This window comes from Buteo buteo, chromosome 9, assembly GCF_964188355.1.
Source record: "Buteo buteo chromosome 9, bButBut1.hap1.1, whole genome shotgun sequence".
NCBI lineage: Eukaryota > Metazoa > Chordata > Aves > Accipitriformes > Accipitridae > Buteo > Buteo buteo.
In genome coordinates, this window is record NC_134179.1 from 41,012,603 (window position 1) to 41,039,962 (window position 27,360).

The following is a 27,360-nucleotide window of genomic DNA, read 5'->3' on the forward strand; positions in this document are numbered from 1 at the left end:
CCCCCGCCACTTCAATCTGGGGTTTATGTTTCAAGATAACTGATCTCACTCGCTCACCGGCAATACCACCAGCACACCTCTAGTCCACTGTGCTGACTTAACAGACAATGCACCACAGAAGTGGAGACAAACAGCTCCTGCCCCAACAGCAAGCAGAAGCACTTGCTGAAAGGTGTGGGCAAATCTCCAGAGCTCTGCCTGCCTAACCTGGTGCCTCTGGATCCCAGACCTACATTTGCACTATCGAGGGGACAACTCAGCAGCTCCCAGTACAGCAAATGCCCCTGCCTGCAATGGGACAGGAGGAGGAAAAGGGATGGCCTATTTGGAAACAGAGAGATGCCAGTATATTTAGCAAATCCTGTGCTTAGATCCATGAAAGTTATTGCTGCCTCATCATACCCAGAAACGACTTCTCCCTGCATCCCCCAAACAAGGGTAATATATAGCGGAGTTTAATCAGACCAGGCTTCCCTCCTTGGAAAATGCCTTTTTCAGCACCACTGTCTTGTTCTCTGGGACAACATACCAAACCACTAGCAATGAGAATGAAAAAACTTTTTTCCAGCTTTATTTTTTTCCCTGTGAAAATGCAGGTCAAATATGTTAATTTCAAGAAATCACAGTTTTATAAAGTGTCATTTGTTCAATACAAGCTAGTCATTCCATTGCCTTCACCGACACCAGTACTGCCCATCCCAAAGAGATTATTAGCTTCATATTGCTTTGCCAACAGTGATTTTGCCAGACTTTCAGAAGGAGCTACACGACAAGAGCCATCTGTGTTTATCACTCCTACTGCTATTTGTCCTCCCTACCCTGAACTGGGGTTCTGTCCTAAAGACTAGTTACGTTATTATACACAGTTTCAGCCAAATTTTAACATGGATAACAAAAAGCTTTCCTGACTTTCTCTTCTGTCAGTATTGCACAGCCAGTCTTGATCTGGAAGCTGGACTGTTTATGCCTGTCACAGCAAAAATGGCCAGACAAATTAAGAGGAAACTGTCCTGGCAGCAGGAGAGAGTCAAGGAGATCCCAAGCTGGTAAGTAGCAAAAACATGAAAACCCTAGAGATACTCTTGAGAGAAGAACCACATTTCAGGACAGTAAGAAAGCACCAGTGGTTTGTGGTATTAGCTGAAGCGTCTTTCCCATCCGGCAGGGACTGCTGACGCCACAGCCTGCTTGTCTGGCCGGTTGTCACGTAAAAGATTTGTTAGGTGGAAATCTGCAGCCTCACTTTCTCACTTGAGGTGGCAGCAAAATAGGACTGAAGGTTTTGGACGAAACGAACAGGATGGAGATACTGGCTAATGCTGGTGTGAGAGTACAGGAGAACATGGACATCTCCATCTACCCAACAAAGACATTCTGGGTTCGCAAGGGTTTACTGCCTTTCACCCATTCGTGTAGGTGGCCTGAGATTAACGTTAATGCTATAGATGAAGTGTAAAGCTCCGAAGTCCTGTAAACAGAGGGCTGCTGCATCCTGCCCTACTGCTCGGCAGAACTTGAGTCTAACACCAATGTACAAAACCGTACACCTGTACATCGAAGCATTTTGCAGACAACAGTGAAAGCCACGAGATGCAGCCTTTGGGAAGGGAACAGACCATGCTTTCGTATTGACACATCACCAACAGTGATGCGTCATATTGACACATCACCAACAGACTCTTCTTAGAAACAACCAACAGGTTTTTCTGTCTTTCTCCTCCCCCCCTCAGAGGAAGCCTAGGAAGGGTGCCAGGTGTGGGGAGTTTGGTTGGTGCACTGAACATGTGCTTGGGAGCTCCTAGGAACCCTGGAGAGGCATTTTGATCCCTCCTGCTCTAGAGCTTACAATTCTTAGTAGTTTACGGCACCTGAAAAAAGAAATTGAGCCAACCTACCCATTCCCCCCACTCCTTCCTGGAAGACATGTGCGTATTGTGTTAATTGTTTACTAAAAAGACTCTTAATGTGGCATTTCAGATATAATTAGGTGCCTATTTTGGACAACGTATTAAGTGCTTTAGAACAAAAAGTGCTATAAAAACTATACCCATAGTGGTGACAGGTTTAATTTTTCTTCAAGAGTTCCACTTTTTTAGTACATCACCACTTTTGTCTTCTGATTAGGGATGTCACTGCCTAGTCTATCAAAACCAGCCGATGTTCTGGGAGACCAAAGGGAAAGAGTATCAGTATCAGCTGCTTAAGAAGCATTGGTCCTCAGAAAGGGAGGCCCAGACTATAACTTTTCCCAGCTATTTTCTAAGTGAACTTCACCTGAGAAAACTGCCAACATTCCTGCCCCGTTGTGTCCCCCAGAACCAGCATGGATCCAGCAGTGCCTACCTTGGGAGCCATTTCTCTATTCAGCCTGGATGTAGATAGTCTCTGCTCAGAGGCCACTGCAGTTACAGCACTCTGAAAGAGCCACAGCACACCATCAAGTGACGGTGATTTCCAGGTGTGCAAGGACTTTGAGCAGTCCTGAACAAGTACACTCATAGCTTACACCTCCCTCTGGTTTTGTTCCGGGTTATAGACGGGCTAGCACATCTGCCCATCTGAATTTGATCCATGCAGTTTCAGTATACTCCAAACAATTCACAAATCAGTAAAAAAAAGTTCAAAGCTTAAGGCATTCTGGGCCCAGCTGCCCATCCCACTCCATTAACACATTTTGACATAAGGGGAGCAGTATGAAGCCTCATGCCAGTCCGTAAGTGCTAGCAAAGACAGGCTGAGCTAACACACCACACAGAACTGGGGCACTGACCTCCCACGGAGGGGCTGAGCAGCTGGTCGGATTGATAGCTGGGAGTGAGATTTTTTTTTATAAACGCTTCAGCAAAATTCAGACCTTGTCTGAGCTGATTGAGCCACTGTCCCTTCCCCCTCCAGGGGGAGCTGCCTGGATAGGACAGTTCATGTGAAGTCCCAAGTCAGCGGTGGAAACAGGATGGAGGAACACAACCCCTCCACCCTGCCCACCAAGGAATATCATTCCCTCCTCCTGCCCTACCTGCCAGACAATGTTGGCAGCCACACCAGAGAGAGAGAGCACCAGCTCCTAAGTTGGGGAGACGACCTGAAGATGAGAGCTGCAAGCAAAGCTCTTTCTGGGAACAAAGTTCTTTTCTGATTCAAGAAGGAAGCGTCTGCGGGGAAGGGTGGGAGGTGAAACCAAGAACCCAGCTAGTTACTGCTGTCGATTTTCCCCATGCAAAAGGCTTGAGGTAGAGATGATGCTACTCAAAGCCTACAGAAACGTTAAGTTTTTCCTCCAGCTAGAAGGAAGTTAGCCAGCTCCCCTCGGCACAACCAACCACAGCTGCACTGAAGATACTCAACCTCCTCCTTCGGGCAAGCCCAGCAACTACCGGCTTCACCTCGGAGGCTGAGAAACAGGAGTTCTCATCCAATCCCCTATTCTCCTGAAAAGCACAATCGCATTCCTCTGAAAAGCAGGAATTTCCACCCACCATTCTCAAGCTCAACCTAACACTCACACCCAAAACAAGTAATTCCCACTGTTCTGGGGAACACCTAAGCTCAGGACATGTCTTGGAACTGGATCAGAACAGACAACAGAAGTGAGGCCCGAGAGCAGTGAGCTGCTGAACTGCTATCCTACTTCAGCACAAAACACCAGCAACTGCACTTGGTGCTCCATGGCGGGGGTGGTTGGAAGCTTTTGCAATTCCTTCTTTCAAAAAGGTAAAAACCTCCAAAACAGGAACAGCTTCATGGCCTGTTCTCCAGCTGACCGTGTTTGACTCGCCATGTCCAGCTGACGCTGCAGTCAGGGGCAAGGGTGCACTGCAGCTCAATACCAGAGTCGGGGACCTCCATGTCGTAGTGAACTGGCTGGCCTTCTTTAGTAACCAGACTGAAAGCAGGGACTGGTATCTGTGAAGCAGAACAAACAGATCTGAGTGGCACTTCAAGTTTCTTTCAGAACATAGTATCACTCTATCAAACCCAGCAAATAGCTTCCCAATCTAAGAAAAGCTCCTGGAGAGAGGCTTGTGCTTGGCAGGAACATCCTAACCTTCTCTCATAAGAAAGTACCTCAGAAACTAGACTAGGTAGCATTCACCCTGCTGACGAATTGCCTCACCCAAGTTTTTGACCATTGATGGTGGTTCCTGAACTGCCTATGTTTGAGCAGTGTGAATTCCTCTGCAGGCTAGTGATATTTTGCTTTGTGATGTCCAAGAGAACAAAGTACACCAAAGAGAACCAACACCACTAAAACATTTTCTGGGCTTCTGCAAACTCTTTGTTTAGAGATGATCACCACATTTTTATACTCAGATGAGTCACAATCCCACAAACAATCAGGAGTTTCTTTCAGGGACTGTCAAAGAGGCCCACAGTGAGGTTCACTGGAGTCTGCCAATATCTCCTCCAACCTAACAAGTTAGAAGCATCACGGCCAAACAGCCCTTTTCCCTTAGCTGATATTACTGTTCTTGATGAAAAAGTCATATAGTGGTTCTTCTTTAGGGAGAGGGGAAAAAATTTATCTTTATTGTCTAGGAGAAGGATTTTTAAGCTGCAACACAGGTACTTTCTAAGATGGAGGTCCCTATGACAATTAGCAATGGCTTATGATTCAGAAAATATCCTCTGGTATCGCACTCATAACAGCAGCACTGAAGTTATGTTACTAAATGTGTTATTAAGATCCTTGAATGACCTTCTGGGTCACTGGTTTTAAGGTATTATGAGGCTGCATTATGGAAGAAATCGCTTCTCAGACAAAATGCTGTACTTAACTCCCAGCTTTGTGTCTCACCTGGCTGCTTATCCCAGTGGCAATGTCTCCCACCTTTGTCCTGTGGAAATCCCTGATGTGTAGATTTTCTCCACTTAGCAATTGGATCTGGATTTTCACTCCTGAAATGTGCAACAGAAGTCATTAACTTCTGCTGTAGGTATAATGACTTCGCAGTCCAACACAGAAAAATTGACTAGCAAGGCACATACATCAGAAGAACTCATTTTTGTCATTAAGAACTTAATTTATGTAGGTCTTTCACTGAGCATGGAGGCTTGAAGACAACAATGACTCACAGACCAGAGCTGGATTTAGCAAGAAAGCAGCTGAAGACATGTATTGATTTGCACAACATGCCCTCAAAATTATTTTGTAGACATTTATGGTTATAAAGCATATATACTTGCACATGGCAGTTGCACAAGGCAAGGCTGAACCAGACTCTGTGCACCCAGGAACTTCTCTGGCTTTTACTAGACTATACAGACTCAAGGGCCTTCCACCCATCTATGACTGGGGCAGACTTGGCCTCTTGAAAACCCATATGCTTTTAGGAGGGTCTGTGCTGACACAGCAACTGAAGGATAAGAAGAGCTCAAAGGCTCCATATCCCAGACACTCTAGATACTGAGAAAATTACACCTGACCATTTATCCAAACTTTAGAAATTGAGGCTCACCGTTGAAATAGCTGGGAGTGTCTGTGTGCCGACTGCGGTTCAGCAGGTTGTTCCAACTGAAGCTCTGCCCATCTGCCTGGCTGTTCCAGGAATGAATCCCAGAGCTCATAGTGTCCCTCAAGCTATGAGAAGCCTTCATGGAGTTCTGCAGAAGTAAGCACAAGTTTGTCAAAGGCTCCTGAAGAAAATGAGCTTGCATGAGATAAACATTAAAATAACCTCAGGAAGAAAAAAGTAGAAATCCACAGGGATATAAGGCTGGGCCTCTAGTTATTCAACATTTACCTGCCATACAGAAAAGGGAAGAATAGCAATGCAACAGTTTGCAGACGTAATAAGATATTCTCAATAGTCAAATCAATAATCACCTGAAGAGTTGGATGAGAAAAGAATGTTTTGTCCTACTGAGTGACAGGACAATAAAGCAGCAGATAAAATTCTAATGTCAGTAAGTGACAAGAAACACACAGGAAAAACAGTTAACTGTACATAAACAACTATGGACCCTACATTGCTGTATTGCTTGGAAAGGTCTATCCTATCTTAGAGTCACAGAAGGTCAATCTGACAACATCAGCATAGTGGTAAGTACCAGTCAAAAGTCACATTAAACATTAGGTTTAGGTATCGGGGGGGGGGGGGGGGGGGGGGGGGGGGGGGGGGGGGGGGGGGGGGAAGCGAAGTCACATCCCACACTGCACACCATGCTGTATCAACAGCTGAACTATTCTACAGAACTCTGCTCAATCCTCCTTGAAAAGCATTAGAAGGCTGAGAAGAGGAACAGAAATAGGAAACAAAGATGATGACAGTCAGAAATTACTCCTGTAGATGGCAGGCTACACAACTTTGCACTCCATGTCTTTGACAACAATGACTGAAGGGCTTATGTCCTTCCCTGGGTCAACAAGGCTTATTCAGTGTTTCTCACTGGTATTCCCTGCTTTATGAACACCAGAGATAGAGCAAACAAAATTAATTAAACTTAGTATTTCAGTACTTTAGACTATGTAAGTCATTAGTATGAATGGGTTAAAAGAAGCTCATGGAGAACAGACCCATAGGCTGGGAGTGAATATCCAAGATTAGGGTCTCTATCCTTCTGCCCTATTCTTCTGATCTTTCCCTAAACGTCCCTTTAGTGGCCATTAGTACAGTAAGAAGACCCTAGCCTGCACAGCTGTTTGGTCCAACTTGGTACAGCTCCTATGGTTATCACTGCTTCTTCACTTCCTTTCTTCTTGACATATAGAGGGTCAAGGCCACTGAGATTTTCCATATCCACACACTTGATGCTTACTGTGAGTATACAGCACAGGAGAGCAACTGGAGGAAAGGGATCCATGCTGGATAGTAAACTAAAGAACAACTACAATCCTAAATACCCCACTGTCCAAGAACAAAGATTTCTTCCCAAGGTACTCTCCAGCAAACTGGGTGTCAAAAAGCAGCAACAAATGTGAGAAACTCCAAATGTCCATTGGTCACAGCTTCCAGTTTCCCAGAGGTGGTTACCCTGCCACCCCCACCCACCCACAATAACAGGGCTAGCATCCATTTATACTCACCTTCTCACTGGCATCTGACACAAACGGGCTGTCGATGCTGAGACATGAAAGCATTTGTTCTTGCTCTTCTAGAGAGTAAGGCTGTGAAAGGCTGTTCAAAAACAGTTCTGCAAGCAAAAGGAAAGAGAAGGAAGACATTTCCAGTGATTCCTTTCATGCCTCCCTGCACTAATCACAGTTACTGCAATTAATATACAAAGCTTCTTCAGCATTATCTAACGAACACTGATGTTAGTGTCTGCAAAACACATGACACACAATTTCTCTGCTATGTAGAGGCTATGGCCACCACTGTGAAAATAGGGAAACTGAGCCAGAAAGGACAGATGAATTGTGCAATGACATGCAAATTGCCAGGGACAGGACTAGCAGCCAGAATTTCCCAGTTCTTGCCTATTATGTCACCTATCAGTCTTCACTCTAGATCCATCCACATTATACTCAGGGAAAGGTCAAATTCATGTACTTGACTCTTGCAGCAACTTGCACCGATAATATCCAGATCTTACAAGGCTGCTGAAGATCCAAAGCCATTTGAGAAGAAAGCTGGCCCTCAGCAACCCCTCAAATGCCATTCTTCAGTTCTGTGACAACAGTTACATTTCAAGACACTTTTTTCTTAGCCTGAAGTTTTCAATTCATTTACCAAGACTAGAAAATATGGGATAAAAAAAGTGAAAGGTTGAGTTATACTGGGGCAATGGAACTGGACTATTACTTTACTGATTTTCATGCTAAATTTACTGCTGGTTTTCAAATTCTGGATTGCTGCTGGTAGTCAAATTTATTGGCTGGTGGCTATTGGTTTTCCAATGCCCAGAACAAAACAGCTGCAGACTGATTTTAACTATACTGTTTTGATATCTCTCATCCAATAGGCTTATCCCTTCATTAGAAGAATTATGTCTGAAAACCTAATATTTCAGATGAAGTTGGAATTGCAGACATTGTTTATACAGTGTGTATAAGCACAAGTCTGAAACTGGCTGTTTTCTGAGAGGTTTCTGCACCTCTCACAGAAGTTCCCTCCGTTGTTCAGAGAGTGGAAAGAAATCCTGATCACTACCATTGTGGCATATTTAATTGGTTAATTGGTAATTTAAAGGAAGGCTGAGCAACTAATGTAACGAGAGAGAAACTATGAACAAAATGACATCCAAGCTCAAAAAACAGAAATAACTGTCAAGAAGCCAAAAGAAAGCAGCTGTATTTTTATCATGCTCTCAAGCAAAAAGCTGAATTCCCTACATAGCCCATCGCTTACCTATTTCCAGCTGCTGAAGCTCTTGTTCTGAAATGGTTGTTGCTCTCTCCACATGGCTGCAGCTCTTCAGGGGGAGAGGAGTTGAGGAGAGAGGTGGAGGATCCCATGTCTCAGATAACTCCTTGCACACATTCCAAGGGGCTCCCTCGACCTCCTCTGTTTGCTCCAGAGATGGTGGTGGTAGGACTGGGCTCACACAAGAAACTTTGACTGCCAATTTTGAGTCAGAACTAGTCTCAGAAACTGGGCTTACTGTGGGGGACAGGGACGTCTGTGGATTGTTTTCTTTGTTCAAAGATAAATGTCTAGGCTCTCTGTATTCACCTTTCCAGGGGCTTGTCACACCTCCCACTACAAAACCAAAAAGCATACAAACATTATTAAAAAAAAAAAAAAAAAAAAAAGAGGTAAAAGTTTTCCTTCACAATACAGAGTTTCTGAACTGTATCTTGCTGTAAAAGGCCCAGCTTCTTCAAAAGACAAAACCAGATCACCTCTACAAATTCTTGCTGTATTACAGAACGTTTCAGCAGGATTAAGTTGAAATAAATTATGGATAGTCTTAAAGGCAAGACTGGACCGCAAGTATGAGTTACAGTTCAGGATGCAGTAAACCTCTGTGTTCAGTTCTGCTGCATACGAGGCTCCAGCTCACTAGATGCAGGTGATACTTCAGCTGAGTATAAACCCAGCCACAGCACACACTTTAATAAACCCACAAAAAGCACAACATCATCTACTTCAAGCAGAGAAGGAAGAAAGAGCATATGACAGCACACAGGAAATTTTAATTTATTTGGGTGAGAAAGACCCGGCTGCGGGCAAAAGTTATCAACCCAAAAATATACATCAATGCTGAAGCCTGGGCAAATGATATACTGAACATACTGATATTTCCCATGGGACCACTCTGACATAACTAGCAAGTGGCCACTTTACCAGTACAGATAACAAGCTTTAGATACAGGACATTTCTACCTTCTTCAAGGGCAACACTGGTCTTAGTTTTCAGTTCAGACGCAGATGCTCTGTGAAGAGGTTCTTTCTCCAGACCCATTTTAATAATCTCAGCAGTGAGAGGGTTGCAGGAAGGTGGAATTTCCCTCAGAGGAGGTGGCTCTTTAGCTATCTGTGTAACAAACAGGAAGTGAAAGAGGTTAGACCAGAGAGGCTTCATTTGATTTCAGAAAGGTTCTTCCCACCCTGAGAGCGTTTCCAACTGAAATTACAGCATTAAATGAGAGACCTGAGCAGTAATTTTATTACAGCTGAATGGCTAAAAAGTCACACCCAAGTCATGAGCAGGATACGAAAGAAACAACCCCAGTATGTGTAATACACAGCAGTCTGAGAGGCATAAGAAATGATCAGCTTCCAAAGCAAGGTTGGCACCATCTTAGATGCCCAGCTGGCTCTCAGCCAGCCTTCCTGAAATGATTGCTCTCTAGCTAGGTATAATGAGATTTTGCAGGCTTACATACCTTTTACTAGAGATGTGTTGGGTCACCTACCTTTAGACAGAGCGGGTGATTATAATACTGTGTCCAAGGGTGGCACCCATTAAGCATATGCAGCATCATACAGCAGCTGCTCCAGACATCCACTTTGGAGTCACAACGCTTTCCCATGACCACCTCTGGAGCCATATGAGTCTCCGTGCCAGGCACATAGTTCCCTAAAACCATTCAAATGAAAACTCACTGCACATAAACTAGAGAATTGCTCCAATGCAACTGCTGGGAAGTGTAAGGCAGCCTCCTTGTCTTTTCAGTTAAAGTGAGAAACAAGTCACCTTAACCCAAAAATCAGCATCATGTGCTCTTATAAGCTGTTCAAAGGCTACATCTCCTTATCACTCTCATCACTTATACACAGAATAGGTATTAAGCTCCCCTTTCCAGCAAATGTGGGAGGTAAAACATGACCCTCCATTGGTGAGCTCAGCAGTATAAAACATATCCTTCTCTTCAAACAGCTGCACTAAAAAGCACTGTAAAGTTTAACTGCCCAATAGACAGTGAGCAATTTTGCTTCTGTGGAGGTCAGGATTCTTCCCAAGCTGTTTAGTGAGGTTACATGGCAAGTCAGAGTTACATTTTTAAGTTTTGATGTGGTTTCTTGCAGGGATAAAACACTGAATGTAGTATGCTGACATAATCTTACAAAAAATACAACAGCCTTCTAGACTGGGAGATAAGGACCACCTTCCAAACTTAAGTTCATTTTAGCTGTCAGTGGGATACATCACAGTAATATCAATAAACGTGACACTATGAGTAATGTTAAGTCTGGAAAATACAGTTGCTTGCAAATTAGCCATATGTAAATGCTCAAAAGGAAGAATGAGTCAGTAGGGCAATTCTTTAGAATCGCAGCAGAAAATCCTTACCTGTGACCAAGCACTTTCCCAGGCCGTCTGGATGAAGGTGAGCAGAGTGACCAAAGTCACACAGAAGAGCCCTGCTTCCATCATCAGACAAGAGCACATTTTCCGCTGGCAATGAGAAGTTTTTAGTTAGTCAGTCTCCTTTGTATTATGGTTGCTGAGATGAAAGTCAAAAGCCCACAGAACTACAGCTTTTGGAGCCCCAGCCAAGGTCTATTACTCCTATGGAGTGTCACTGGCTTAAGCAAGTACACAACTAGAATTATCTCTACTTATAAGCTACCAGTTATCTGCCCGGAGATTCCTCTACCCCAGTGGTTGGGCAGCGTGGGCGGGCAGCCTGGGCAAACAGTCCATCAGACCCACCGGATGACAGAACGAAAGAGGTGACGAATATGATATGCCCAGCTGTTTAGAACCAAGTTAAATTCTAATCTCAAATGTAGAGCTGAAAATCTAGTAAATAAGCTTTTGCCACTCAGTAACTTAATCTCCAAGCTGCCTGCCTCTTTTAAGAAAGAGGGAAGAACAAGGTACCTTAAGTACCATCCTACCTTTTACATCTCCATGGAGAATGTTTTGAGCGTGAAGATACTCCAAGCCCTCTAGTGCCTGGCCCAAATAACTGAGGGCTCTGTCCTCTGGCAGGCATCCACTCTGTTTAATTAGCTGACCTAGTGAGCCACCTAGAAAGGAATCCAGAGGGTTCATGTTAGCTTATCTTTAAATTCTTCCCAGCATCATGAGCCTTCCTCGCTGTTTCTGATGAAGAAATGAGAACTGCCAGGTCTGACAGCCCTTATCTTCCACACATGGGTCTGTTCCTTTTGTTTATTCCCAGAGTTCTTACTGCCCACAGAAACTGGCCTCTTTCATGAAGCTTTTGCTTAGTGTCAGTTTAATGGTGTTGCTTTGTATCAAAAGCAACCACTCTGTGATCATATCAGATACTTCTAGGTGCTACTGATCACCAGCTTGATTCTTCACAGGCTGTGTTTTCCATGGTCCTGGCTGGAAAAAGGAGCATCAGGCAACGGAAGCATCTAGGTTTGCTGATACAGTATCCCCTGTTCCAGTACAATGTGCTCTACATGATGCCATGCAAATAAACATGAAAGTAAAAACCAGCAGCAGCTGTGTGTTTTAGTGAGAATTTGCAGCTGCTCTTCAAGAGATACACATCTTGAACTGGAATAAGGCAGGACTGGAAACAATTCCCCCCAAGAAACACCATTGCTACACACCAGCAGGGTTTACACATACCTATCCCAACCCACTCGGGAATTAAATGCTAGGAACACTCTGGATACACCAAAGAATTAACAGATTTAAAATTGGGGCAGGAGGAACTGGAGATCAATGTCCACTGCATTCAACAGTTACAATGGTGCTTCCATTGTGGTTGTCCCTTTCTCACCCTCCATCAGCTTCATGAAGATGGTCACCCAAGGTCCTTCCTTCACAGCTCCATACAAGGGGACAACTTTAGGACTTGTTATTGCAGCACATGTCGTTAACTCCTCTGCACGGAAGTGTTCAACTTGTACCTAGAGAAACAAAGAAGAAGCAGTGAACAAATTTTGTGATGAATCCCAACAGAATCATCCCTCCCTAATGCTTGAGTCAGAGTATCCTGCACTGTTTAACAGCAGAGGCACAAGGATAACCTTCATTAACAGAAATCAATGGGTACAGAGATAAGTGGGAACACTCCGAACGGTTCTGAACAAGGACAATGAGAGTCCTTAAATCCTCAGTGTCTGAGTAAAGTTAAGATTTGTCAAAAAAGACGCCTGGTTGCAATACCTCTGGTGTATGGCTGACTACTGGTAACCTTCAGGAGAAAGGTAATTTCTGTCTCAGTTAAAAAGATAATACTGACAACTTAAGCATTCTGCTTTCATGAAAGAAGAAAAAAAAATCTAAGGATGGCACAGTACTTGGCAAAAATAAAACTCCCCCAAAACAAGAGGGAATATGAAATATGGCCACAAGCAGTGATCAACAACACCACCTTTTTAGGTGGTACTCAGCCTGCACAGAAAACTGGTTAAAGAAAACCTCTATTCACCAAGTTCAGCCAAACAAAATAAAACAAGAACTTGCTAAAGACCAGAAGGAAAACATGAGTCATTAAGATTCTGATGGGAAAAGCATGTATCACGTTTCTTCACTGTCAGCAATCCAGCTATAGCTAGTTTTCTTTAATCTCAAGAATTTGGAGAGCAGGTGCTTACAACACCAAGTATGGTGAAAGAAGGTCAGGTAGTCCCCTTCTAACCCAGACAGACAGTAATTCTAGACAGTTACTGATGTAAAATGAAATACATCATAGTGAAGTGTTCAACTTGCATGTTAGAACTCACTGGTTTAAGAGTTTGGTCTGAGAAGATGTATTTCTGATCTACAGAAGTATCCTTTGAAATCCTCCAGTAATTAGGAAAAAAAAAAAAAAGTTGACATTTTGAAAGAATTCATCTTCTGCTCTCATGTCTTTCTTTTCAGCAGTGGCACTCCTCCTTCCTGAAAATACACCCCACTAGTAACAGCTATTTCTCCTAAGACTGCGTATTTGCAAAATGGATAATAAATTTAAGTAGTTACATCATATCAGAAAACAAGCTGGTCATGTTGCCACAAAATTCCATGTCTAAAATGTGAGTGTGCAGAATAGGAAATAATTTTCTACATGCTTTAAATATGTTTCGTTCTATACAGCTGGCAAATGAAATGGTTAAAAAACTGGACAAGCTGGCTTAGTCTTGCCACTTACATGCTTCCACAGGCAATACATCAAGTTGAGACCAATGTAAACATGAAAAAGCAAACATTTTAGATTGAAAAATGCAAGTTCCAATTCTTTTTGCATATAATATTTTTGTACTCAAGACAAACACTTCCCACACACTTGTTGAAGTTTTCTATTGGAGTAATGTGAGAAACATCAGTTCACAGAGGTGATGAAACCGTTCAAGTGTTAAGTTCAAACAAAATAGTTTACATTCTCATAATCTACTTGCATTATCACTCTGCCTTCAACCCCGAGACCCCCTCCACGGCTGCCTATCAAATCAATACCCTGATTCAAGTTATGTTCCACATGCTTCATACATTGTATGACCACGGCATATCTTGGTGTACAATACATTATTACACCAATTTCTGGAAAAATACACATCCTTTGCTGCATCTGTAACAGAATCACTTCATTGCAATGTGCCACTATCGCATATGACACTCACTGAACAGATGAAAGCTCTCTCTGTTTTAAGTGCCTACCAACTGCCTTATTTTTTTCTTTCTTTATTCCTTTTTCAACAGAGAAACACCTGCCATATCACCATTTACATTAGACATGTTTTAAGATGAGAATAGTTAGATAAGCAGACAACCCACACAGCCATTTCCCCCCTGCAGTCACTAGGAACACTCTTACAATCTTTCTGAAATCTCTACTCTCTTGGCTTGTCTCAGCACAAAAACCAAGATCCCTTGTAGCATGCTTTGAAGGCCAAATGAAACTATTTCTGGCTGCTAAGCTTGACCCCCTGTGCACATACAGGTTCTCTGTCTGCTTCTTCTCTTCAAGCCATCACCTTGAAGTTTTCCCTTGGACATAACCACAGCAGCATTTCACTGTGACTGTACAGTAAGGTACCTACAGTCCATGGTAGCTGGAAAGAGAAGACTTTTTCTCCTTATGCCTTCTTGTGTCAGGAACCCCCCGCTTTTCTCACACATAATTACCTTTTTGGCAGCACACTGAAATCCTGTCTGTTTATCCTCTATTTTGTATACTTCTCCAAAAGAGCCAATGCCCAAAGAACCGTGACACTTGGTCCAATGAACCTCTTCTCGGTACTCATAATCCACTGGCTTTAGTTTCTGGAAGTTAAAATCAGAAAACAAGATGAAGCAAGGAAAGAAACACTTAACTGTTGAGTTCCACAGAGACCAACATTTTCAGAAAAAGCACAATAATAGATATCATCATGCCTCTCTAAAAATCCCTGTACAAAATTACTTCTGTCACAAGCTTGAGATGAAAACATACAGGAGGACCTACTTGATTTCTGTGGGCTCTGTTTGATCTAAATGAGTGCACCCCATTGTAAAGAAAAGCCACCAGTATTTGGATAGCTTTGGAGCTCTAAACTATTCCCTACACATGCAGGAATTAGCTCCCTACGAAGCTAAATTCTACAAACAAAACAAGATTCACATGACTAAATGTAGACATCTATGTGTGAGCTAAATCTTTTTTATAGTCAGTAGACTGAGACTGTGCCTTAGGTCTCGGTGTGAACACATTCAGGCAGGTAAGTGACACCCTGAACTCCACCAACAATACTGACAGGGTGACAATGATTCCAGGGAAGAGTCCTCGAAGAGGAGTTTAAGGCGGCAAGAGAGAACTGAATTCAGAAGAAATGAATCATGCCTCTAAGATTTACATGCATTTGCTATGCCCAAGCCCTGCATTTGGCAAGGGACAATGTGCGAGTTGCTGGCTTCCTACCAGAGGCAGCAGACGTGCTTTTTGCACCTTCACGATCCACATGTCCCTGGTTTCTGTCTGTGTCACAGTCCAGGTCATTTATAGCCAATAAAATATTGCAGCATGTTCACCTGAATGGACTGGGTTCTTTCACAGACAAACAGAGAAGACATGTTTGAAGAACTGACTAAGCACAGAAATGTTTCTCATGGACAAGCATGCACATTTTGTGAATGGGTGAACAAATTAGAGCCACTAATCTACGACAGTGCTTTATATCGTTCAAAAAACAGAACCACATCTTTAACTGGCAGTCTTCAACCGTATGAAGAACCATTCAAAAAATGCAGTCTTGTTACAGAAGCTAGCACATGGATGCAGATTATCTCTCTTCTGATGCCCAGGAGAAACTCTGCCTTCCATGACACTAGTGTGTAGCGTCAGAAGATCACCTCATTAAGTAGCACGCCTTCATTTTCATCTGCTTCATGAAATTGTTCCTTTGGGTCCAGACCACCTCCTCTCCATGTCTTGGCTAGGCTGGCTAAATTTTGTGGTTCACCGAGACTCACGCTCCCCTTCAAAGCATCTACCAAGTATTCTTCCACAGAAATCTTGTCCGAACTGGTCTTCATGGACTGGTTGACACATTTGGGGAAACTATATTCTATGTTTAGGCCAGATAAGCGATGTTCACTGTCTTGATAGTTGAGATCAGCGTGGAAGTACGTCTCCAGAGCATTACGTTTCATGGCATGGAGAGGACTGTCCAGATGTGGGAAATGAGGGGGTATTATGTTGTAGGGAAAAGGATGGAGAGTTTCAGGCTGTGGAACACTGTCCCTCTGATAGTGCCGTTTCCAAACATGATTAAGGCACTGAATAGGGCTTATCAACTTGTGCAGTTCTGTTTTGTATTGGCTCCTTGGTGAATGGAGTTTGCCCATGGACAGAACTTTCTCAGGTTTCTCAAACGGCTGCGGATCATAGACCAAGTCCTTGTTAAATTCTGAAACCCAAAAATTATTTCTGTAAAGAATATTTTGGTGTGATTCATCCTCCTAGAAAATAAAACAAAACAAAACAGCTGAGCAGGAACCTCAATATAGCCACCCAAAATTCAACCAAGAATTGTTAGGAGTTTGCAGGGGTCCCACCAGTACAAAAGGAAGGTTTAAGGATTCTCACCTGGACGGGAATTGGGGTGCAGCTCTCTTGTTCTGGAGTTCTGGGACCTCGTCTGTGAGCAGCCACTGTTTGTATTTTCAGCTTGGATCTTTTCTTGTGACGTTTCTTTTTCGTCTTACCACGATGCCTCCCTCTCCAACAGGTAGGTGCCATCTTCCCCTCCGTTGCATGGGCCACATTGTTAGGGATTTGATCGAGACTGTCTGACCGGCTATTAGAAACCAAAATGCATGAAGTCTCTTAGATCTGACAGTGAAAGCACACCTCCAGTTAACAACTATGACCCACAGAACAAGAATGAGAATTAGCAATTCTGCCTTCTGGGATTTAAAGAATAGAGAATGGTAACATAACTTCTTGCCTTCTAATATGTAGCATTTGTAACTTCAATATCAAGGCATGGTAGTATATCTGGCATTGTAAGAAAGAAATACAGAGGGTGTGGGGGGGAAGCAAAGCATTAAGTCTCCCAGTATTTGCAAATTCTGCAAGGAACAGCAAGACTAGACGTCAAAGTAGAGGGAAAAGCACTGAATGTCTCCAGGTTGCTTTCAGACAGTTTGGGTCTATGATTTATAGTGAACACAGAGATTATGTATAAATGCAATCTATTTAAAAATTTTTTTTAAATTAATAAAAGTGCTCATAATATAAACGTCTGCTCTATTTGAAAGAAAAATAGGCTTTGCACCGATGAAAAGGGATGACTAAGTGCACTTAAATAAAACAGCTTCAAAAAGCCAAAATGTTCTGGCATTTAAAGCTCAATACTACAGTATGATTTCTCGGAATGCATACATATACAAAACAGCACTGGCCAGCACACCAACTGGGGGTCTGTACAAATAGATACAACTCTCAAGAGGAACATTTGCCTGCATTTACTCAGTACCAATCATAGAAGTTAGATTTTTTTTTAAATCAAGTTATAAGAGAAAACAGGATATTTCATCTTCAAATGAAGAAATCATAATTGTTCTGTTGATCCATGCAGTATAGCATCTGTCTTTACTGAACAGTGATGCAGACCACAGCCAGCATTGCTCTCTCCCATCTTTTCCTGCTGTTTCAGTGCACCACTGAGTGCTAAAAAATCCAATAAGCAGAGTTCTAGATGATGGCATTACCACATTGCCTTGAATCTGAACACATAGGTGGCGTGCATTTCACATAAACCCCCTAAGAAATGGTTCACTATGCATTTCTTCAGTTGGTTCATGGGAAAACGTCATAAAGTCAGTGGGCAATGTCAAACCATATACCTCACAAGGCCAGATTCAGTGTCTGAAAGCTGCCACAAAACAGGCAGCACCTAATTCTATATTCTAGTCACCCACTGCAGAGTGCTGGATCTGCTTGATAAAGCTCCAGCACTTAATAAAGCTCCAGTATGTGCCCCAAAAGGGCATATATTCTTCATGAAGAAAAAGCGGCTTGCTCCCAGATGACTTCAGAAAAGCAAGTCCTAGGTTTCCATTTTTCTATCACAAACGTTACTCTCCCTTTACCGCTTTCAGCTTCTCTTCACAACTCTATTTCTGTTGCTGATACTGTTGTTAAGCAAAGGTTCTTCTCTCATCCCCTTTTGTTTATCCTCCCCAGAAACAAAGCAGTTCCTTTTTCTCAGGACTACTTCTAGCAGCAGCCTAAGTTTCCCACAACTTTTCAAAGAGGATGGTGTAACAAGGTTTCAAAAGCATCAGGACAGTTCAGTTAAAAAAAAGACTGAAAATTTTCCCTTGGATCCTTCTACTTCAAGCCCATGAACCTCAAAAAATCAGTCATTTAAAAACAAGTTTGACAACCCAGAAATAGAAGCAGAAGACTACGAGGGCCTGTAAATCAGCAGGCATTGACAATATGACAATGCAAGGTGTTTCAAGTGGTTTCTGCTTAAACTTATATTTTCTCCTAATACAGAAAAGTTTTGAGGAAGATGTCTGGGGGAAGACGTACTCTTCTCAAGCCTCAGACAGAAAAGCTAATTCAAAGAGGAGTGCTTTTGGAAAAAATATTGTAAGCACACAGAGCCAGGGTGATTTGGAGCAAGTCAGCACGCACAAAGGTGAAGGCGGGTATTCGTGTTAAGAGGTCTCTCACCTGTAACGCTTACTATGAGCAATAAAGGATCTCTCTGATAAAGTGGGGCTGAACTCCTGACTGTTTTCACCTGTGTGAAAGAAAACAGGATCATCACATGTCTTCAATATCAGGCAAAGTCTCTCCTGGTAACAACTGGACTAAGAAACAACTCTACCAACTTGCTAAATCAAACAGTGATCCAGACAAACCACCACACAGTTGTGCCACATCACCCACGCTACGTAATTCCTCCCCTAGCATTAGATAGCTTCCCAGCACTGTGATCTCCTGATCCCCCAGCTCTTTCCCACCTGACAGCTTTATTTTGTTTTTCTTCTCTTTTTCTCCCCTCTTTTAAAACATCTTTCAGAAGTCAGCCAAGAACAGATGACCCAGCAGGACACAGATTTATAGTCGAAGCAGCTAGGTGCAATGGCCTTATGCTGTTCTGTTATTTATGCTTTATTCATTGGATGCTGCCACATTGTTAGGAGATTTCATGAGCTTCCTAAATAGAGACTGGGATGTGTCATCAACTCCACCCCACTTGGGATTACAAATAGATTTCGTCTCAGATCTCCAGGAGTGCAAAGCGAGTGAAATCTCATACTGCATTACACATTCCTTTTTCTCAATGAAGAGCAGACCACCCTGCTACTTACATTCTGCTTGGGCAATAATAGAAATTGATGCACAGCCTCCTTCTGTTTCTTCTTTTGCTGTTCCTTTGGTGATTACATCATTCAGGATTTTCCACTGACTGTGAAAGATGACCTTCTTTGAATCTTCTACTTTGCAAACACTGCTCTGCTTTTCACTCACTGTCTCATTCAGCCCCTTGGTAGCTGTGAGCTCCTTCTTGTGCTTGATGGCTGGATCAGGAGCTCCTTGGCACGTAATACCCATTACTGCCATTTCACAGGTTCAGAGAGTCACTGAGTAAGAACAAAAAACCAAAGCAAAACACTTGTCAAAATACTTTGCAGGCAGAAGTGGCTTTAAGTTCATGAGAAACAGGAGGCTGCTGAAGGTATCAGATTACTAAATAATTTAAACCAAATAAAGGTCCTACCCAACCTCTGAGCATGGAGCTGAAAAAGAACCCAAGACTGCCAGCTCTCCATCCCTGACTTGTACCACTGAAGATCTGAATAATCAATGTTATTCTCAGCACTAAAAATAAGAGCCCACACAGGTTTCAAAGGGAAATTTATTTCTTGGTATATTTAAGCTATTTCCATCAGTTTAAATACAAACAGTGAAACCATATAGAAGAGGGAAGCCTTCTATCTCTAAACAGGAAAAATATTCACCCCCCAAAAAAGAAAAAAAGAGAAGACACAAAATATTTTCTCCTAGAGTACACCTAGGAGAAATTACATTGTGCTCTCCTACCACATAAACCGGCCATAAAATCCTGCCAATTGCTTTCTTCCTTGTACTCGGTCACCCTCAAATCCATTTCTCAGTTTTCCTTCCAATGAAATAAGGCTAGGCAATCAGCCTGCCCATCCACAACTCCTCCCTCGCTCCCCTTCCTTCCCCTTAATTGTCAATAACTTTTGAAATCCTTGGTCAAGCCCGACAAAAGTAGAGCTCCTAAGGTGTATTGGATTGATGCAAGTTGGTGTTGGATAGAGGACAGCGACAGTGCTGGAAAAGACGATCCCCTCCGCTTGGCAGCAGCTGGCGAGTCAATCAGCACGGGCTGCTAGCTGACCAGTTAGCGTAAAGGTAGCTCCAAACAAGTCCCAGCACATGCCAAATCTTGGCCAATTGGCAGCATAGAGTAAGATGGAAAGGAGCCAGGGGTGGAAAGGGAGAAGTATAAAGAAGCATGCAAGCAAGGCACTGTGGGACAGGACAGGGGTATATTGTGGGGTGCAAATCAGGAACGTGGAGAGTTAAGAGTTCCCTACTACCACAATGAACACAAGCCCACAGGAAATACAGCTTTGGTTTAGCCCCTGATCCCCTCACCTTGGATTCCAGAAAAGTTAAAACAGTTGTTTTCCTTCAAACCAGAATACGCTCTATTGCCCCTTAACTGTAGAGGTCACTTCCTCCTGCCAGTCCTCTCACAGCTCAAGTGCAAAATCTTAAAATGAACATTTCCATCATTAAACAACCCATGAAAACTCAGAAACCTTAACAAACACACACAGGTGTTAAGTACCACGAACCCAGTATAAGACGAGGAGGAGGGACATCTGAACAGAAGCCAGCAAAAACAAGATCTCAGAACTATTACAGGAGCACATCTTTGAGACTCATCAGTTTAAATGTGCACCAGAGTTTTTCTTTTCCTTTTTTCTTTCCTTTTTTCCCCTGCCTTGAATTGCTGCCTAGAGCAACAGGATATTTACTCTAACAGGCTTCTGGCAACACAGAGATCAATCAGGAAAATGACAAAACTAGTGGGTGCTCTGTGCCTGAAGGACCACCAAGGAAAGGGGAAGGGAGTCATTTGGGAGCCAAGTACATGAACCTTGGTGTGATGTATAAATGAGTCACCTAACAACCTGGCAGGTATACAAGGAAAGTCAACAATGACCACATTCAGCGGCTAAACAGAGAACAGCTGCTGTGCAAAAGAAGTGCTGATGACAGTATCCCACTCATTACGCCCGTCCCGCTCCCTCTCCTCTACAGAAATTATGTCAAATCTCAGTGCTGTAAAATAATCCCTTGGAGCAGCAGAAAGAGAGCCTGCCAGATGACTAACCCAAGTCACCAGTGACCAAACTGACAAGTTCAGAGCTATTTTTATACTCACTCTCTCCTGATTTGCATTAACTCTGTCCCTCCTTGCCCTCCCCTCACCTTCAAGGACCTTCAAGGTCTGCAGCACAAACCCATCCCCATAGCCAAAAAAATATGTAATTCTACAAGTCACTCCTCAGCTTAGTTAAAAGACAACAGAGGGAGGGGAGAAATGAAATTGCAAGTCCTCGTTGCCCTCTGAAATGGAAAAGAATAACAAGGAAACATTACTGAGATTAAAGTCAACAAAGCACATACCTCACTTGCCGACTAAAAAAAAAATAAATAAGAGGTAGCTATTGTAAGCAACGTCCTCTAACACAGCAGCCGCCAGCGCTCAGACAGTTTAATGTGTGACTCAGGTCTACAAGGCTGTGTAGGCACAGAAGCTGCAAGCCCAGCCCAGTTTAACTGTTGCCGCACAATTTTCAGTCCTTATAAGAATCAAAAACCCAACTATTTTTATGGTACGTACAACAAAGCGCAGCTGGCAGAAGTTGTGATGAAAAAAAATTAATCAGAACTTTTAAGTAATTTTTGAAGCATGACTTCTCTTGAAGCTACATATTCAGAACTGAACAGGCTAGACTCATCTCCATGCACTTGGAGGGGGCGGCAATCCAGAGAAGCACAAAGCATTCGTAAGCCCTGTCAATTTGGACGTATGCACTCAGCGTCTCAGGCCCCGGCCCCGCGCGCAGCCCTTCTCAGGAAAGCTCTAGATAAAAGGGAGCCTTGGGAGCAGTAAATGGGTACCTGAGGTTCCGCAGCAAGACCACTAAGAACAGGATTTACCCACATGAGACACGCTGGAGCTGCAGTTTCGGCTGCCTATTTACTTGCCACCGCTCCAGGATGCGCACAGCTTCCTGTACAGACATAAGTTACGTGTGTGCAACATGAGGAGCTTCAACTTATCGAGCTGGAGGGTGGTTGTTTCATACCCCAAACTGCTTCTCTGGTTTTCAAAACCTCCTCTCCCTCATCCAGGTCACTTAGATTCAACTGTAATTCTTGCTTTCAATATCCCTGACTTTCTTCCTTCTGTAGACGTGCGTATGGGCTCATTATTTTCAAGGAAGAAAGGGGAAGTTAGGTAATGATGCAGTAGATAAAAGCGAATACTACACTCCTAACCCACATTGGGCTTTTGCTGGCAGCGTTAAAGACTACTTGTTCCTTATCTTCACTAAGGTTTTACACTCACCTTTGGTTAACTAATGTTAGTTCTCACTGCTGTAAAAAAGAAAGTGTGTTTTTACAGAATGAAAGCCAAACACAGTATCAGTTGTGCTGTGGAGGCACTGGTCTGACGGCAGTGGCAACTCCTCCCTCAAATAATGTCTGTGCTCCTGTGAGAAACTAATATATCGGGTAAGGTCATCTGAGACTTACAGGGAGTCAGAATTAAGGAGACACTCAAACATTATTAATATAAGAGATAATCATGTGCTTTCTTCTCCTTTAAAACTTCCTCCTACCACCCTTCTCTAAACAAGTCCCTCTTTACCCTCTTCAGCTCTTCCACCTCAACTCTAAGCTATTTGCAACTGGGACCTTAAAAGAACACTTCTGCGTTTCATGAAGTTACTATGTATATAGAAGGAAAAGACTCATAACTGGAAAAAAGTAATGCAAACACCTCTCCAGCACTAGAGCACACCATAACATGGGATCCTGCTTGGTCTGCCTGGGTGAAATCTCCCTTGCCAATGGCTTTTTGGAGAATTTCAGTTAACGTTTGGTGCAGTAGCCCATAGATTTGGTTAAAAAAGACTCGGGAAAGAGCTTTAAAATATACATAAGACTTCATAAGTCAGCTTCAAAGTACGCAGATTTCTTTTCCTAGTCTGAGTGCGAATGTTGAGCAGCAGTTTCACATTGACATTTAGCTTGAAGAAAAGAAAAAAAAAAAAAATCATGTTGTCTCAGTGAGGTTTCCCACTTCCTTATTGAGAAGAGTTTTATGAACAATGCATTAACTTAGGTTAGCCTTCTCTTTTGCAGCTGCTCCTGGTTTATTAAAACAACACAACTAGCATTTTAGCAATGTTGCTTTGCTGACCACTACAACAAAGCAACAGCTGGGAAGAGCCAGGAATTTATGCATCACTAGAGCAGGGAATGTCAACTGAGAAGAAGAACATACACCTTTTGGGGACCTTCCAGTCCTAACAACTGTCAGTAGGTATTCGAGAAAGTGCCAAGTCTGGAGTCAAAAGAACCTATCCAGAGTATTAGCTACAAAATCATCATACAAAGATGTCAAAAACCACACGTTTCACCAAAGAAAAACAAAAAAAGATGACACTTGTCAAAAAAATGGATCACACTAAAGATCTGGTTTGGGGCCCAAGGAGTAGATATATATGTACAATCCCTTCAAACCCCAGGCACCACTTCCCTTTGTCCCTGCCTCCTCGCCGTTGTCTTTCTCTGCTTGGATGCTATTGATGAGCTTCCTTGCCGGCCCACGTTTCAGATGGAACTGAAATTCAGACGGTTCCGTTTTCGGCTGTGTCAGTTTAAGGCATATTATTGTAGCATGGGCCTGGGGTGGTTATTTAAACAAGCTCAGTGCTGTCAGCAAGAAGTTTCAATTTGTGTCAGAAGGGACTTAAAAAAAAAAAAAAAAAAAAGTTGTAGCACTCAACACACACCCCTACCTTAAAACACACTTAATGCCATTTTAAGTTAACATGTTTAAGAGGAAAAAACAGACTTCCCTTGTGTGTCTAAGAGTTCCAAAGTAAAAATAAATAGAATGCCTGACTGATTAAAATACTGGTGAGTCAGATCACCAGTTGCTATTCCAGGATGCTCATAGCCTTCACCTCCTCTTCTTTAACCAGTGTTATCCATTCGTCTGTACAAGGGGCTCCTGTACAATCTTGTCTGGTTCCTCTCCATCCCTCACGTATTGTCAAGTACTGCTGCACACAGATTTACCTGAAGATCTCCAGGTAAAGCTAAACCTTCTACCTAAACCACCACGGAACTGCCTGTTCGAAGGATTTCACTATAAGGCTTATGTTCATGAGTAAGTTATGTTACAAATGATAGTAAGTACGTAAACATATTCTTTAAAGTGGTTTGATAGTAAATACTTTAAAATCCTGTTTCAGTCATTTGTATTGCTTACTGTAAACATCAGGATAATGAGCTTCAACTGTCTTCTTAGTTGCCAGACAGTAGTATATTGCAACAGTTTGGTTACAAAGTCTGTAGGAAAATATTTGCCTGGGTTTAACCATCAGTAGAATTTCTAAAAGTATCTAAACACACCTATCTTCATTTCCCCAAGTACAAGCTTGAGTACAACTCACTCCTTAACAATTCTTTTCATGTTGTTGAACAAAGATATGAATAACACCATTTGCCCAGAGTTTATAAACATCACTGCAACCCCATTCATTCAAAGTGGCTAATGTTTCCAAAGTGCTTTGCAAACAAGTATAACAGAAAGCATCAGAACAAACTTCAACCTGACAAGGTTTTGCCTTCCAGCCTGGCTTAGCTGTTCTCACACTGGCTTTGGGGGGCTGTTCTCACACTGCTTAACGACATCCTGGTTTTTAAGACCCACTTGTGCAATTAAGCTATTTCCTAAATTATAACAAGATGATACAGTAAAGCACCTAAATGGACAACTTCCAACAATAACCACAAACACACATTAAAATCAATTCTGCCCAAGCAGCCAGGATGGAGTTTTCACCAGTTATTACTATACGTTACTTTGCAGCTTTAAATTTTCAAACGCATTTATAAAATGCCATGTAATTCTACAAGGAAGCAGTAAGGCTGAAATGCTATGCAAAACCAAAAGTTTAGTTAAATTCAGTACAGATAGAAACATTCCCATGTAATCTTAATTTGTGATTGGTCCTGTGAATTCAATTATGATGATTTTATACTATAAAGTAGAAATATGAACTGACCGGAGTAGTTTCTAACTGTCCAGACTGAGCAAACTCCCATGAGACAAACTCCCATATTAACTGCAGAAGAGAACTGCCTTTTAGACAAGACAAAGTCCATATTCTTCAGGGCCCAGATGTCACTAAATTGTGATCAGCAAAGCCCAGTTTCCTACAGACTGAAGTCCCCCACACCTAGCCCTCATAGGCCTCCTTCTGGTCCCCCCCCTGTATCCTCATGATCTCCCTTCCCCAGCATCTCCAGACCCTTTCCTAACTCAGGTCTCTTTTACTCTGGGCCAGCTGCTCTTCCTGGAACTTGGAAATCTTTCTGTCTTCCAGACCTCTACCCCTCTGTCTCCACCAACAGATTTGACTGACACTTGCCAGCAAACTTCCAAAGGCGCAGAAGAAAAGTTAAAGAGATGGAACGGTCAGGTTTGCTTCTATCCTCTTAGCAGCCAGAGTAATAATTAGGCACCTGATCACTGTTACAACAAAAGCTCAGCTCTACCTTCTCACATTTAACACCGAAATAAGATTCAGGACAGACAGTGGCCAAGTTCATTAACTCCAGTGATGTTGGATCAGGTCCCACATATCCTTTAGGTTTTTTGGTTGTTATATGCTTGTTTGTTATACTCCTTCTTCACAGCATGCTATACAAAGATTCACTCTCTTATAGCAGTTAAAATTTAATAGTTAATAGCAAATGACTCATTCCACAGGAATCTAGTGGCTGTGCCAATAACAGATTTTAACTTAGTTGAAATGCAATAAAGCAGCACACTACAGACACGTATTTCAAAGCCCGATTCGATTATTCTTATCACTAATGTCACAGCGAAGAAGGTGCAAGTTATTACTCATAAAAGACTTCAGAAAGCCGGCTGAAAAAGAAATTTAGACGTTGTTTATGGATGCTAGTTTCAGATTGCTGCTTCTTACATGTGCAGAGCGCCGAACACATGTTTCTAATGTAACCAATTAAAGTAGACAGGAAGCATCTGAGATCAACCACAGGCAGCAACTTATTAATCAGCAAAGAAGCATTTTAACCTTTTGCCAGAAAAAAAAAAAAGAAAAAAAAAAAGTCGCGTCAAAGCGAAGCGCTACGGCTAGGTGCGAGAGGCGAGCAGACAGGCAGTTTAACCGAACTTCAGATCTTATTCAGTCGCGTATTTTGATTAGCCGGTCTCCGGCCTGCCTCCTCCTCCCCTCTCCCGGGCCGGGGGTGGCTGTGGAGAGCAGCACCTAGCAACACCCAATGAACGCGGCAGGCTCTGCGGCTTCACCTCTTCTCGCCGGCGGGTGCTCCGGGACAGGCGCGGCCGCCGGGGAACCGGGGAGCTGTAGAGCCGAGGCGGGCGGCTTCCCGGTAGCGGCAGGACGGCCAGGTTTTACCGGCGAGCGGCTCGGCGCTCCGCGGCGCTGCGGCCACCGGCGGGCGGACGAGGAGCGCGGCTGCCGGCAGGAGCCCGTTAGGCGGTAGGTACCGCTCAAAGCTCCCCGGTACTCCCGGGCGGGCAGGGTCCTTCCCGCGGCTGGGGGGGCGGGGGGGGAGCGGGCTCCTCTCCCGCCGGGACCGGGCCAGCGAGCGGGGGGGGGTCCCTCACACTCTCCTCCCGGAGGCGGCCGCGGAAGCGGCGGCGCCGGCCGGCAGCGGGCTCCGCCGGGCCGCTTCGGGTGAGACGCGCTCCACGGTTCCCGGACCGAACACCGCCCCCCGGATCCCGGATCCCGCCCCCGCAGCAGTGCCGGGGCGCAGCCCCGTTCCGCACCACCCCACCCACCCCCCCCGCCGCCCCGAGCGGCCGCACCTACCGCTCCGGCCCGGCGCGGCCCCTCAGGCCTCCTGAGCGGCGCCCCGCTCACTGACAGGCGGTGGCCAGCGCCGGCCCCGCCCCCCCGCCGCCGCGCGGCCAATCGCCCCGCCTGACGGCTCCCCGCTCCCGCCCCCGCCCGCCGCGCTCGCCCCGCCCCGCCGCCCGCGCGCGCCCAACCACCGCCCGGCCCCGCCCCGCCGGCTCTACGGGCGGCGGCGCGGTCCCGGCGGGCCGGGGAAGGCCGGGGGCGGGCGGCGAGCTGCCGGGGGCGGATCGGGTTTCCCAGAAGCGGGCGGGGCTTCCTGCCAAGCATTCCCCGCCCCCCCCACCTCCTTCCCCTCTCCCCCCCCAGCTTCCGCCGGGCGCTGGCCCCGCGCTGCGCATGCGCCCGCGGCCTGAGGGGAGCCGC

The 27,360-nt window shown here is 44.0% G+C and overlaps 1 protein-coding gene across 3 annotated transcripts; it reads right to left on the reverse strand.

The window, feature by feature from the left end:
- Positions 1-543: 543 nt before the first annotated feature.
- Positions 544-27,022, reverse strand: MAP3K14 (mitogen-activated protein kinase kinase kinase 14). 3 transcript variants are annotated; one of them, XM_075036197.1, is made up of 16 exons: positions 26,950-27,022; positions 19,105-19,377; positions 18,461-18,530; positions 16,361-16,571; positions 15,625-16,233; positions 14,422-14,559; positions 12,092-12,221; positions 11,229-11,360; positions 10,678-10,782; positions 9,800-9,963; positions 9,267-9,417; positions 8,289-8,639; positions 7,025-7,131; positions 5,457-5,601; positions 4,796-4,896; positions 544-3,903 (listed from the first exon to the last, which is right to left on the reverse strand). In XM_075036197.1, exons 2-16 carry the CDS (start codon positions 19,355-19,357, stop codon positions 3,739-3,741), a joined length of 2,832 nt encoding a protein of 943 aa, XP_074892298.1. In that variant the 5' UTR covers positions 19,358-19,377; positions 26,950-27,022; the 3' UTR covers positions 544-3,738. The 3 variants fall into 3 exon arrangements, with proteins under 3 accessions (XP_074892298.1, XP_074892300.1, XP_074892299.1); XM_075036199.1 differs by having other exon boundaries at positions 26,946-26,988; XM_075036198.1 differs by lacking the exon at positions 26,950-27,022 and adding an exon at positions 26,421-26,912.
- Positions 27,023-27,360: the final 338 nt, after the last annotated feature.